The sequence below is a fragment of the Zonotrichia albicollis genome, chromosome 1 (assembly GCF_047830755.1).
Source record: "Zonotrichia albicollis isolate bZonAlb1 chromosome 1, bZonAlb1.hap1, whole genome shotgun sequence".
NCBI lineage: Eukaryota > Metazoa > Chordata > Aves > Passeriformes > Passerellidae > Zonotrichia > Zonotrichia albicollis.
Genome location: NC_133819.1, coordinates 52771073 through 52785954, shown reverse-complemented (window position 1 = coordinate 52785954; position 14882 = coordinate 52771073). Strand labels below are relative to the sequence as shown.

General features: G+C 40.8%; 1 protein-coding gene across 8 annotated transcripts in view; it reads left to right on the top strand.

Annotated features, from left to right (window-relative positions):
- The window catches only part of HECW1 (HECT, C2 and WW domain containing E3 ubiquitin protein ligase 1), a 250519-nt gene that overhangs the window by 122791 nt on the left and 112846 nt on the right, over positions 1-14882 (top strand). For all 8 annotated transcript variants that reach the window (XM_074541380.1, XM_074541369.1, XM_074541375.1 and 5 more), the window contains one exon: positions 7207-7301. In XM_074541380.1, coding sequence (XP_074397481.1) covers positions 7207-7301 — 95 coding nt within the window. The remainder of the gene's footprint in view (positions 1-7206; positions 7302-14882) is intronic.

The following is a 14882-nucleotide window of genomic DNA, read 5'->3' as shown; positions in this document are numbered from 1 at the left end:
TCAAACAGGTCAAGTTAGGACAGAGGAGATTGGACCACTGAATATGAAGATTTGTGACTACACATTTTTTATTAGTGTAGTAATTTCCCCTACTACTCTTGTCATGGCAGGTAGGTGCTGAATCAAATTATCAAGCAAAGGAAATAGAAGTGGAAGTCAGTAGGGGAGAGTGTCTGCAGATCAACAGAACAAAGAATCAATGATATAATAAATGATAATAATTAGCTCTCCTGCTATAAAGGAGATAACTCCAGCCCTCAGTGTGCAGCCTTTGGGAAGGAACAGTCTCTGCAAAAATTTCTGAAGGTAAAAGAAATACCAAGATTATCTTATCTGTTCTTCAAATATCATTCACAAATCCAAATACTGAAATATATTATTGGTGCAGAATTAAGATTATTTGAATGTTCTAACTGTGCATTTCTGTATCTTGACAAGTGTGGGTTTTTTGCTTACGTTAAAACTTGATTAGAAATTTTCTGAGTGTTCTATTGCTTGTTTTTGAGCTATTAGAGTTTCCTTGCAAATATTTGTGCCTCAAATTGCTGATATGTACTGGTCAGCTTTAATTCTGGCTCCAGATACTTCTTTCTTGCTTGCTAAGTGTTATAGTTATCCTAAAGGAGAAACTATAAAATCTCAAGTCTTGCTGTTTCTTCAAAGAAGTCTGTTAAGTGTTTGTGCACATTTTAGAGCAGAGCAAGGAAAAAGCCGTCAGAAAATTGGAAGAAATTCTGCAACAGAGATTAAAAGAACACATCTGTTTAGACCTTGTTTGGTTACTATACTGTTAGTTGTTTAAAAACTGAGGTGCTTTTTTGAAAGCCATAGGTGGTTGTGATACTAAACAAATACTGTGAGGAGATGCGGCCTACAGCTTAAGGAAATGCATGGTCCCCAGGCAGCTGAGTAGCAAACCAGCTTGATGGTTGTAGTGTCACCATTGCCTGTTGGAGACAGCCAATGCTTGGAACAGGCAGTTTTTCTGACAGAGAACCAGAAATAAGAGCCATTGTTTGCATGGAGCAGTAGCAGGCCTACATGATGGTAATAACCAGTACCATGTATCAATGCTGTAAATACAAATTAGATCTGCCAGAATAACTTGACCTTTTATCTTTGTTATGAGTATTAATTCTTCTCACCATGTTGTACCTGACAGGGCAGGTACAGTATCATGAGAAAATACCAAAATTTATCTTAAAACTATTGATGCTTATGCTGATGCAGGAATGCTAGGTTTCACCTCTTTGTGTTGCACAATTTACCTGCTCTCTATGCTTCCAGTGATATTCATAAAGAGGAGATGGGCACTGGAGGCAGCAGCAGGTAGAGAAGGGAGGTCAGGCATGAGAGGTGGACATGAGGTGCACATCAGGTTTCACAGGTAGCTGCTGATACGGTTCATAAATTGTGCTGCTCCATGCTGCCTGAAGGTCTCTTTCTTCCAGTGACTCTTTCTTTCTTCTTAAACTTTCACTTACTTGCTCTTTCCCTGTTTGCCTTTCCTTGCTTTGTTTCCTTTTCCCTGCTTTCTTTTCTTCTAGTGTCTTTTAGTCTTGTTTACGCAGTTGCAGTCTCTCTGCTTTCTGCCCTGTCCTATTCTGTGCAATGATTTTGTTATAATCTCAATCCTCTCCTCCCCTCCCATCAAAGACATCGCTTAGTCACTTAGTTCTGCATATAAACTGCCTTTAATCTCTCTCTGTTTTGGTTTCCCATTGTAATTCCTTGTTCTGGTTTTTTCATATGCTTCTCCCAGTTTCCCTATTGTATTCAAACAGTTCTACCCCCTCCATTGACTCACAGCCTTCACTTTTGACATAAGCTGTCTCCACGTCTAGAGATCATCGTGGCTGCTTTAATTCAGGATGGTACCACAGCGATTTGATTGTAGCACAGCATCATATATTTGTTTATTCCAGTTCTGGCTTCTCTCTAGGGAAAATTTTATGACTCATAACTTAATTGCTTTGCTGTCTGATTTGGTTCACTTGGTTCCCAACCACTTACCAGAGACAGCTACCTTTTCATTACTGGTTTTGACACCTTTCATTTTTTATGCACAGTGTTTGCCCAAAAGAGCAACAACAGCTCTTTTAGTAATAGATTGAATTGATCAAAAATGACTCAGTTTCTAAGACTGGCATTGCTTCCCTGAGAGGTTTTTACAGCAGTGAGAAATGCCTACCTAATGCTTAGTCACCTCAGCTATTTAACTGAAACAAAAAGTGTCATGGGAGTAAATCACAACAAGCTTGTTGAAGTGCCCCAGGTGCGTCACACGCTCCTAGCAAACACCAGCTGATGCTTCCTGCCTCCCCTAAAGAATATGGTCTTCCTTGAAATACACACTAGGGTGTTCCAGGGCTTTTTTAGCTCAACAAGAGAAACTGTGTAATCTTGGCAGAGCTTTATTTTATATTTGAAAGAATAAAACCACCTTTAAGTGAAAACTAAGCCTCTGAGATCAGGTTGACCTTAGTAAGCATGCAACAGAGAATTAGTTATAGGATCAAGTGAACTTTTGAGAAGACATTTAGGGCAATTTTGATAACTCTGAAGGAGTAGGAGTGGAAGTATTTTAAAGGGAAAGGGTATCAAATAAACCAACAGGTCAAATAACACTGACAGAAAAGTGGCTGGATGATGGGAACTAGGAGACCTCTTGGAGACTTTCAACCTTCAGTACCTCCATTTGCAATTCATCAGCAGACCCTACTGGACTTTACCTCCTCTCACTTCAGTTTCATAAGGAATTTAGTGTTTTCAGGGGCTGGGTGGTTGCAGAGGCAGTGTAAACTATTGCCTGAGTTATGTTCAGCTGGTAAATTAATGTTCCAGTTAATTTGCAAAACTGGTTTGGTAATTGAGATAACTCAGGGCTTTGATAGTGAAATAATTTTTGTGAAATTAACTTATTTTTCTTGTGGGAGGGATGAAGCCCCATGGCAGAGTTTCTCTGGCAAAAGTCAAACTTCTCAGTGCTTTCCTCTGAATAGGGAGTGGTTTCTGTGGTGTCCAGGGATGAAGTACATCTCAGTTCCCCTCCCTTCCTCATAACCTGTGTGGCCCACACAGATGCTTGGTGCAGGGACGAAAACAGAATCACCCTTCCTCTTGCCTGGTTCTGATTGTCTTGCCTTGCTGTGCCTTGAGTGCCTTCCTTTGGGGCAGCTGTATTTTCCATGCATCTGTAATAGTTACAGTGGTGAATCTGAGCATACAACTGGGGATTTTCATATTTATACCAATGCAGCACAGAGCTGTAACACAGTCAGTGTATGATGGTGTCATGGTTCAACCCCAGCCAGCAGCAAAGTCTCACACTCAAGCTGCTTGTTTACTCCCTCACCAATGGGGTCAGGAAGAGAATTGAAAGGGTAAAAGCCAGAAAACTTGTGGGCTGAGATAAATACAGTTTAGTAGGGAAAGCAAAAGCCATTCACACAAACAAAGCAAAACAAGGAATTCTATCACCACTTCCCGTGGGCAAGCAGGTGTTCAGCTATCTTCAGGAGAGCAGGGCCCCATTGCACATAATGGCTGCTTGGGAGGACAAACACCATCACCCCAAACATTCCCTCTTTTGTCCTTCTTCCTCCCACTTTATATACTCAGTGTGATGTCATGTGGTCTGGAATATCCCTTTGGTCTGTTTGGGTCACCTGTCCCAGATGTGTCTCTTCCCTCTTTTCTATACACACCCAGTCTAATCCTCAGTAGGACAGTACAAAAAGCAGAAAAGTCCTTGGCTCTGTGTGAGCCCTGCTCAGCAACAGCAAAAACATCTTTATATTATCAACCCCTGTGTTCAGCAGACATCCAAAGCAAAGCCCCATAGCAGCCACTGTGAAGCAAATTACTCCAGCCAAAAGTGGCACAAATGGAGAGCCTGGTGTAAAGGGAGTACAGTGCTGTTTTGTTCTTTATCCATGTGAATTGCTGGGTAATTTGGTGGTTGTCACGGGCATGAGCATCTTTAGGCACCTCATCTCTTGGAAGATTTACCAGATTCATTGACATTTTTCCTAATTGAAAGAAGAATTTAACCTCATTACTTTCTGACTTCAATATCATAACTACATTGCTGGTCCAGTGATCTCTAAATAATTAGAAGTGAAAATTACAATGGTACACATCTATTTTTGACTGGGGATTAACTGGACAACACCTGCTCCTGACCTGTGCACTCTGCCATGTAGCTAGGGCAGCAGGACTGAGTTAAATGGTCTCATTTATTTCCGAACAAGGTAGTCTACAAGGCTACAATCCAAACAGTCTTTGTAATTACATATTATTTACAAATGCGAGCTGGATGATATTCAGGTTAATTTATATCACTGCCTTACCAATACTTCCAGTGTTTTCTGTTCATCTGCAGAGGCAGTGGTACCAAGTCCATAGGTTTCTGCACCTGTTCTGGAAATGTCTCAGAGGTGATTCAGGAATGCAAGAGCAATCTTCGGATGGCTTAAAATGTTAGGATTCTGTTGCAGTGAAAAACATGGCACCAGCAATGTTGTTTGTAAAGAATGGTTCATGGCCAAAAAATGGCCAACTAGGATCCTAATGACATTTTTACACCTAAAGAAATTATATATCATTTTGCAGGCTTTATACTTGCTAAAGTTTCCTCCCTCCATTGAAAATAGACATTTGCATAAAATTTTCAATCTGAAAGCAATATGAGCAAAAAGGGGAGAGAGGAATCTAGAAGAAAAAAAAATGTTGTTCCCCTGATGCTTCTAGAGCAATTTCTCAACCCATGAAGGCCTCCATACGACATTTTCTCTCAGATCTGTTCTCTGAATGAAACCTTTGCTGTTCATTAATCACCACCTCTACCACTGCTTGATGAATGGCTCCAGCTGTGCCACTGTTTTGGGTTGGGTGTGACACTTGCAACTCTCTTGAGTTGCTTTCTAGTGGTTTCCACCTGTATGTGGGCAGTTTGGTTGGAAATACATGAAACTGAGAGGATCCTGCAATAACCACATGGTTCTTACCAAAGACATATTTATCTTCTTAGTTATCCTTTGTCCTTGAAAGTGTTACAAATATCCAGATTGACTGCATATGGATATATTCTCTCTTTCTGTACTCTCTAATACTTTTAGTTTATTTAAATGGATTCTTTTAAAATTTTCCTGATGCAATGGTAACTGATTCCCTACTTATCAATCTATGACAAGATTTCCTGCTGTGGGGTCTGAACATTGTCATACAGCTAATACCTGGAGTTATATTTCATTAACTACAAAAGTTAATTTTATTTTTTTAAAGCTTCTCTTTATTCTAGTTCTCAATGTTCCATGAAAACTGTAGCTAAAAATCTCCAGGGGAGAAGAAAATTAAGATTTGAATAATTGGTGAGAACTGCATGTTTTAGCTATTGTGATATCCTCAGCTTTTGCTGTCCTCTCAGCGAGTAAATGAGTTAGCTGCTGAGCTGTTAAAAGTCCTGTAGAGAAAATTACAACGTGAAAATACAATCTGGACTTGCAGTTTTTCTGTCCCACAGGCTCTTCCAGCTTTTTTTGCTGCCAAAAGGAAACAACTGCTGCTCCCAGGTGCAACAGCAGGGTCGCTGGCTCAGCTGTACTGACACCTCAAGTAAATCTCTTAAAGTTGCAGAATTTCATTTGCGGGTATAGTTATGAATTCAGCCCCAGGATGGGCCCCACAGCCCCTCATGGAGGTGCTGAAGGACTCTGTATTCTGTTCCAGTTCTTGTGGAATGCTTTGAAGTAAATGGGACACATGTACACATTGTGGATATAGTGGGAGAGGCTGTATTTTTGCTGTATGAAAATACAGTGAAATGTGCACCTGGTCCTCTGGTGAGGAACGGGCTTTGGGGATGGAAAACATGGTTTTCACAGATTAAGTGTGCTGGCACTGTGTTTCTCATCAGTGGACACTCAAATGCTGTGCATTCCTGCAGCCCCCTCAGGTTAGAGGACTGGGAAGCCCCCTGGAAGTGAGCAGTGCTCAGAGTACTTGGGAACATCACCTCTTTGCTTTTCATTTCCCGAGTGACATCTGAAAGATGGGAAGGCTTTGCACTTCTAAAATTATTTTGTCTTTCAAAATGTATCAGGATTTCTGTTTCCACCTATGTTCCTGTGTAGGTATCAGGGTGAGCATTTCAGGCCTGTGGTTTTGAGGGTGTCCACCACTTTTTATGTCCCAGGTTTTGCTTCCACCTGGACTGCTACATGGTTGTTTCTTGGATCTACAAACAGCAGATCGCAGCGCCATAATCTGTGGTTGCAGTCTCAGCTCTTAATAGTTTTTGTCACAGCTGCAGTGATTTGAGTAATTTTGTTACTGGTATTAAAACTGCAATACAATTTGTATGTTAAAACACGTAAATGGGATTTTTTTTATTGTTTTCACACATGGACTGTAACTGTAGTTGCAATGAGCATTTTCACAGAAGCTGGCTGGAACTGTCTTTCTTTCTTTCTTGTAGCAGACAAGAAAGTGGGGTTGTGAGGGGCTGATTAACAATAAGCTTTCACTTCTGTGCCTTGATACAATTATTGAGATGAGTTTCCCTCAATATTATTTATTTGAATGCCAATGCATGTGGCAAAAAGCAGCACTATGAGTGCTGCTTTCCTGTGTTCCTCACCTAATTTAGATCTTTAGAAGTCAGTGGAAATACACTAAGGCAGGGTCTGGTGGTACTCTGCTATTTCTGAAAATGCTTTAATGTAGTAACTGTCAAAGCAGTTCATCTGTGGAAATCTACATCCTTGCCCTGACCAAGGCCAGAACAAATTGGCACAGTAAAACCTGTCAATGAGCAGCTATGCAATCTTGTCCTAAGGAAGTTCCCAAATTTCTCTGCACATTAGTGCTTGGTATGTCTGAACAGGGAAGATTTATATGTCTCTACTTGTTTTCTTCCTAAAGGATGCTGAACATGTGCTCTAAGGTCTGTCTGTGGTATCTTTGGCTCAGAAGAGGTTTGGATTTTAACTGTGTTAAATCCATGGACCAAACTCCAGATTTCACCCTGACAAAGGGGGAGATCAGAGGCAGGAGGTATCCTGTTGTGCCAGAGGTATCCAGCCAGAATGAACCGTTTGCAATTTAGCTACTTGCCAGCCCTGTGCCTGGGAGCTGTAGCTGATCATGCAGATTACCCCTATCATTTTTTAAAATCCTAAATATCTCTTTTGGATTTTTTTTCAGCTGAAACAAAGATCTGCTTCAAGTACTACCATGGCGTGAGTGGGGCACTACGAGCAACGACTCCAAGTGTGACAGTGAAAAACAACGCAGCTCCTGTAAGTTATGTTTATTATTTTTCCATGTATGTCCTATTGTAATTGTGCTATGCCTTCCTTTCCCTGCATGCTTTATATATCCTTATATCAAAACTGAACATATTTGCACTTCATTGTATTGTGGTACAGTGAGTAATCTTTCCATGAAGATGTGGGTTTGTATGCCAAGAGAATGTAGATTCAGCTCTGAATCTGTCACTGATAACCTCTCTGATCTGGGGCAAGTCCCACATCCTAGCTGTATCCTGTTCTGTAAAGTTCTCTTGTCTCTGCTTGGTGCTGTGAGATTTGGGTAATACCCTTAGAGGATTTTGGATCCTTGGACAGTAAATACAGTAAGTGTCCAGAAAGGGAAAAGATTTTCCTCTTTTAAAGTGATTTTTTCAAAATGAGTATTTTTACAGCAGTGCCTCTGAGTTCCAGGAACAAGCAGACTGTGACATGCCCCATCAGTGGTAAGAAGTAGGCACTTGGGACCTCATCTGTCAAAGGACCAAACATCATTTTTGACAGATTGAGACTTCACTGAGAGCACTTTTGATTTGCTAGAGCCTAGCAAAGCTCTGTGGCTTAGATAGCTCTAAAAAGCTATATATCTAGTCTGGTATTGGGAGATTTTATCACCCTGAGAGTGAAACATCTTTTAGAAGCCCACAAAAAGACTTGATGACCTCCAAATCTTGTCTGGCCTTGCTGACAGTGTTTCATTGCATGCCAGGCTTGGCAGAGACCTGCATGAGCTGAGAAGTTGTACTCCAACCAGCATAAGAAAAAGACTAGGGCAGATATTGTTTAGTCTGGAAGATGGGTTCAGGAAAAAACTGTCTTACCTGTGGGTATGTGTCAGTTTCAGTGGACATCACTTAATTTTTTAACCTTTTTTTTTAGTGTTGTTTGCTTTTGTTCCTCTTGTTGTTGCTTTTTGGGTGTGGGGTTTTGATTGGTTTTTTTCCCAGTCCAAACTTAATATTTCTAGAAAGGCTGAAGAGTCTCCCATGCTGTGTGTTGGCTGTGTCTGATTCCACCAGAGCCAGAAAGGATTCATTTTTTTACCCTTGAGCCATGAAAAGACTTTTGATGGTTTCTCCTTGCCTTCTTTTGATATACAATATAGCTGCAAACTAGATGCTGGGTAGGGGCTGCTGTACATCCTACATTTTCAGGACTAAAAGACATTCTTGTCTCATTGCACCTTTCTGATGTGCTCATGGTGAAGCCATTCATCAGTTTTAGAGCCTGGAGAGTTTCCTTGAGCTGTCTTCAGAAGAACATTAGGATGTGGCCTTGGATATCTTCATTGTGAGGGATGCTGAAAAGTTCTTTTTAGCCTGTAATGAGTCACGTCTTGTTGCTCCAGGGCTTGTTGCTGATTTCCCAGTTGTTGTAATTTAGTGGGATAATGTCTGCCATTGATGTAGTCCCTGTCTTCTCTGAAAGGTAAGCCAGCCAACCCAGGCAATGAATGCCATTAGCTGAGAGATTAGAATTTGTTTTTGCATTATTCTCATCCATGTCTTAGACCTGAGTTGGAGCCAACTGCACAAATTTGTCAGGTCTAGTATGGAAGGGTTACTCTTTAATTATTAAATGCCAGCAGTATGTATGAAATTAGTAGAAGAATGTCTGAGACCTGTGCCTTTGTAATATGCAAATAGGTAATCTCTCCAAGTTCTTTAGCTGAGACCTTTACATGTGTATTTATGGGGAAATAAAACAGCCAAGGCAGGACTTGTGTTTAAAGGAAAATCCTCTTCATGCACTACTCATGGTCTTTATAGAAATCAGATGAGGGCTGCCTATTATGACCTTTAGTTGAGTTTACTGTACACAACTAAAAACCAAAATGTGATTAAAAGTGGTATCAGATAATGGTTTTCTGTCTGAGCACACAACCAGTGTCCTTGGAAATAGCATTCTTTTTCTGTAATCTTCTAGTTTTTCCTGCCTTTCTAGGTTTCAGAATAGCCTGTGTGGGTTTTTGCAGACCAGAAAGGACAACCAGCAGTGCTGTAGGTGCAGCATCTTTTTGTCTCTTGTTTTCTTCTTCCTGATTTTGTTGCATGACTTACTTGATGCATTGTAAGGCAAATACTAAGTGAAGACAGGAAAAGCAATGAAATGGCAGCCAAAGTTATGGAGTATGAACTTGGACAGAGCCTTCTGTATGAGTGCAAAGAGTGAAAAGTGCTATAGATTTTAAAACTCCTTCAGAGTTTGGAAGAAAATACTGGGCTGACTCTTGCCTGTGTGAAGGCTTTCAGCTAAGTGTGATCCTCCAAATTCCACTCCCAACTGACACCATCAGATGGCTTTCTCCATTTGCCTCTCTGCAGTACATGTCCAACCTTTATTGCTGAAGTATTTGAATGTTTTGTAGCGTCCTGTACCATTGGCACATGGTGTTACTCCCACTGCAAAGGTGGGGAAGGGGATAGCAAGGGATCTGCCCAGCCCTACTCTTCTCTTGGTTCTTGTGGGCCTCTGCACTAGCTGCTGCTGGGAGTTGGATATTACTGTGTGAAGTGCAGACATTAGAACTGCAAACACTCACCTTTGACTGTGATTTCACTATTTTGTGCAATCAATTGAGGGCTGTGACGTTCTAGCACCATGCCTGTAGCTCATGTCAGAGGTCCCTGACACTTCTTACCCTAGTGAGACTTTACACACGGGGCCCTTCTTGATGAAGGGGGATGTATCAAATTCCTCAGTTGTTCTCATTGCTCCAGGGGGTCAGAGCACTGCCCCAGGGTGTTGGGCATGGCATTTCTTACAGTACCAACAAAAGCTGTGGTCTTCTGTCTGCCGTGGCCTTGGTGCAGAGAGGGCCTCTACTGGTCAGGGGAAGCTTTCTTCAGATCCTGGGACATCTTCCTGTGCATTCCTTCTGAAAGAAACCATCCTGTGGTCTGTACTTGGAAATTGAGCCTCTATTGCAGCCAGTAGGAGCTTAAGCAGTGTCTGATGGACCTAAGTGTGTCAGAAAAAAATAGATGTACAGGGAAATCTTATTACTGTGGGTATCAAGGCTGAAGTATTTTGAAACCATTGTAGTGATAGTGTCATAAATTCACTGACTCTTAGGCTGTCAGTAGAGGGACAGAAGGAAGGAGGCTTTGTGTTTTTTACATAAGCAAACCTTTTTGTTTGGCACAGCTTAGGAAAAAGATCCAGAGCAGGTGTCCTTTGAGAAGCAGCATTTGAGGACAGGTGACCTTCTGGGGACAGTGTTTTTACTGCTAGCAGTAACTCATCTGCAGCTGATGCCAGAGCCACCCAAGTGGGTTCTGTCCAAGCCTCCGAGCATGTGGCAGCTTCTGCATCATGGGCAGCAGCTGGCATATTGGCCGCTTGGTGTATGTCCTGTCAACAAGTCTGAAAACACTGATAACCAGCAGTATCCTAACACCATGATCTAAAACAACAGCAACAAAAAAAAGAATCCTCCATTGTCTGTCTGACTGCAGTTTGCTGCAATTGAAAAGGGAAAAGAAGCTGGAAGTAGTCGTGCTGGGGGCTGTAAGCTGTTGCCATTCTTGTTGACATGCTGCTGAGACTGTCTTTAACTGGCAGTTGAAAGGAATCCCACTTCCAAAGGGAAAAAAAAAAGCTGCTGTGTAAGTTGGTTGTCTTTGTATAGCATCATTGGTGCTTTAGGCTGAGTAGCATCTCACATTTCTTGTCTTATGAATGTTCTGCTCCGTTTGAGCTTATCCCCTCATGCTGTAACCCAGTTATTAGAGCTGCCTTGCCTGCTGATTAGGATGCCCTGCAGTTCGTTTGTTGGTGAAAAGTCCTGTCACATTTTATTGCCTGTGAATCATCAGGCTTGAATATCTGGGAATGAAGGGCTGTGCACTTTGGCCAATTCATACATGGCAGAAGCTTAAATGTGAATTTGGGGCAGCAGATAGGCCTGGGGGTAATGACAGTAAAAAAGAGCACCTGCAATTCTGGAAAAAAAGAAAAGGAACATCCTGGCTGGCTCCTTTTTTTCTGAACTAGTGGAAAGCAGTGTTGCTTGTGCACAGGAATTTATACTACTAAAGCATAAACATTATCATGGTATGGATGAGCAAATGGTTTTCTCAGTAGAAAAGACCATTTTTGCAACATCTGGAATTTATTCATAATATTGTCACCACTGATTCAACTTTACATCAGACATTGTAGAAAGAAATACAGGTTACAGCAGTTAATTCTAGCAATATGGAAGTGTTATATTGTTAATATAAAAATAATTCAATCTGAACAAGGTTTTCTTGCAGTAAAAAAAAGCTGGCATGAGAACAGCATGCAGAAGAAGAACCTTTTTCCCTAAGAGTTTATAGCCTGATAACATAAATTTGATACATCACAATTAAATGGCAGTAAGTGGAGAATCAATGCTTTAGCCTCAGGACAAATGTCTTCACTAAATTGGGAGCATTCACTCACTGTGTATTTGATGCAAAGAACCTCAGCTGACTGAACCTCTGGAGCTTTCATGCCACTGTTTCTGTCTCACAGATCGTGGTGGGACTCGTCAGATACACTTGGCATTGTGGGAAAAGCTGTGTAAATTGGAGCTGATTACTGAAAGAGACCTTTTATTCGTTGTGTTTGTGTGGAAATGCTGCCTCAGCTGGGTTTCCCACAGCAGGAATTACTGCTTGATAAGCTGCTGCTATTTGATGGTGACTGATCATTCCTGAGGACTTCCTGCTGTAAATATTTGCATTACGTGCTGTCATGTCAGAGCGTGGGCTGCCGAGGAGCGTTTGATAATGAAAGATTCTGCTTCATTTCCATACATGTGCTGCAAGACAGGATTTTATGAGAGTGTGCATGTACAAGCAGCTGTATCTCTCATTCTATTGGAAGGCTGGATTTTAAAATCTCACCTGTGTCTTCTTTTTCACTTCATGTCTGATTCTGTGATGAGTGAATTTTAAAACTGTCCATGTTTCTAGGACATTGCTATGGAGCAAAAGTAAAAGTCTGATTTGCAGGGTGTAGGTATAATTATACTTCAACAGACAGTAAATAAAGAGGGAACAGAAACTTCCAGTGGCTTCTGCACTGTTCAGCAATTGAGGTTAAAAAAGAAGTTTATGGCAAACACAACATAAGGCTGCTGCAATTAATCACAGCAAAGAATGCAAGCCAGGTACATCTTTAACAAGTGTAAGCGGTGTACCCTGAAATGTCCCCAGCATTTCCAGGGAGGGAAGCAGCACTTCTCTGGAAGCTGTGGGTATGCTTAGGTAACTGAGTATTTGTTAAAAGTGAGCAAGAGAATCCCCATTCCTTATCTTGAGATGAGAAGTAGCCAGAGCTCCCCCAGCTGCAGCTGCCTTCCAATACAAGGCAAGGAGCAACATTGTTAGTGCCACCAATGTTCCCTATGCATCTCCCCCTCTTAACTGCAAAGGTTAGTCATTCAGAAATGAAAAAAAAATCAAGCCAAAATGAGAAGGGGAGATAACTGGAAAGGAAGCAGTCAAATACAAAGTTCTCTCTGCTAGCATATGGTCCCTTTCCAATTTAAAAGGACACCTAGCAGAAAATATGTATGCTAAGAAACAATTGCTGAAAGAGAGTGGATTCCCTGATTATCTATGTGAATAATTCTGAAAAAAGTAACTGATCCATAAACTGTGGAAAGTGACCTGTGTGAGTTTCTCACCTGTTGTAAGTACCTGCCCATTTTGGGTTGTCCCTGATGCAGGATTTCTTTCACAACAGCAGCAGGCTGTCCACACCCTGCCTTTATATGTGCTCATACATTGCCACTGGTGTAGGCCAACATCATGAAGTGGTCTAACATGAAGACCCATGAAGAGTTTTTGAATTAAAAAAAATTTTTACACTGACTGAGGAGTTGTTTCAGCATTCAAACACACAGTTCAATATGTCCTTGGTTTTCCATAGGCATTCAAGGAGCAATTTTGTCATTGTGTGCAAAAGAAAATTATGGTGTCTGGAGTTAGGAAGCTGTCATAGCTCACAGAAGGTGATCAGACAGGTTTAGTGATACCTCTTAGAAGGGAATTAACAAAGATTGGATGTACACAGGTAACACTAGCACTTTTGTGTTACAAAGTCCTGTCTGCACTCATTGTGTACTTGCTATGAAACATCCTAGAGAAGGGATACACCAGCCATTTCAGTGGCTACAGCTAACATGCATGCAGAGGGAAGGGGGGCTTTCCTGGCAGAATTTAACCCCACTAGCTACGTAATATAAGGGAGTGATTTTTGATATCAGAACAACCATCAGCATGCTTCTTACATCTGAAAAAATGTCATTAATTTTTTTTTTTACTTCCATGTTGTTTCCTTATAAACCCACAGTAGTGTTTTACAGCCTGATTTGGTCATACTCAGTTCATGTTCAAGCACAGTTACTCCCATGAGCAGCCTCTTAATACTTGCACAATTGAGCCCTTAGTTCAGTGTAATTACATTTTTGGTTATGCTTTTCTATATTCTAATTATCACTGATTCAAAGAATTTGAAGGTTAATGACACGTCCAAATTAATTCTTATTGCCACCTCAGTAACACGGGCTCTTTTTCAGTATCTAGTTATATAAAGTCTATTGTATTTACACTGCAATTACCCTGTCATGTAGTGAGCACTTCATTTATACGAATCAGTGGAGTTGGAAAGCGTAACCAGGATGTAATTGGTCCTCTGGCTGCAGCATAACTACAGTCACTATGTTATAAATAATAACCTTTTTCTTCCTTTTAATTTCCCTACTCTCATTTTAAGTAGGGATGGTTGAGATTTTCTTTAAATATTAAGTAAACTCATTTGTAATGAAGGTCTCTTCTGAGTGCAGTTTAACAATACTTGCTTTTACAGTTCTGATTTATGTGTGGAGCATGGGCTGAAACCCCACTGACATTACTGGAAATGTTTACTGATTTTCTTTCAAAACAGAATACAATTGGCAAGCAGGGTCAGTTGCATTTTCATTAAGGACAGATTTCAGATGTACCAGTGGCTAAATAAGAAAGGATCCAGGTCCATGCTCCTGGTGGCTTTTTTCTCTGTCTTGTTATTGACTTTTCAGCTTGGTGTGGTTGAAACTCCTATTATCATTCATTCATAGATTTACACCCTTTTTGAGAGGTAAGTGCTCATAATTTATTATCTTACAAGCACAAATTGAGTAGAGGAGGTACGAACAATTTTCTTTGTGAACATTGATTTCCTGAGCAGCAGCCCATAACTCTCAGTATGCAGGTATGTGTGTTTTTATTGTTCCACCCCAGGAGGAATATCTGTGCTTTCCAGCACACAGCTGTTTGCATATTTAAATGTTATTTAACTTATCAGTCTTGATAATTTCCTCATTCATCCATATGAAAGACAGGTTATTTAATCATCTTAATGGAATTGTAAACGCAAAGAGCTAAAATCAGTCTTAGCATAAAAAATCAGAATGGATTGGAAAAAAACTTTATGTGACAAAAGCTCCCAAAATACTTCTCAGTGTTTTTTCTGCCCAGATTTACCTGCATATTTCACACAGATCTTCAAGAAGGGCATATCTAGGAGAGAAGGGGAAGAGCCTCTTGCAAGGTGCCT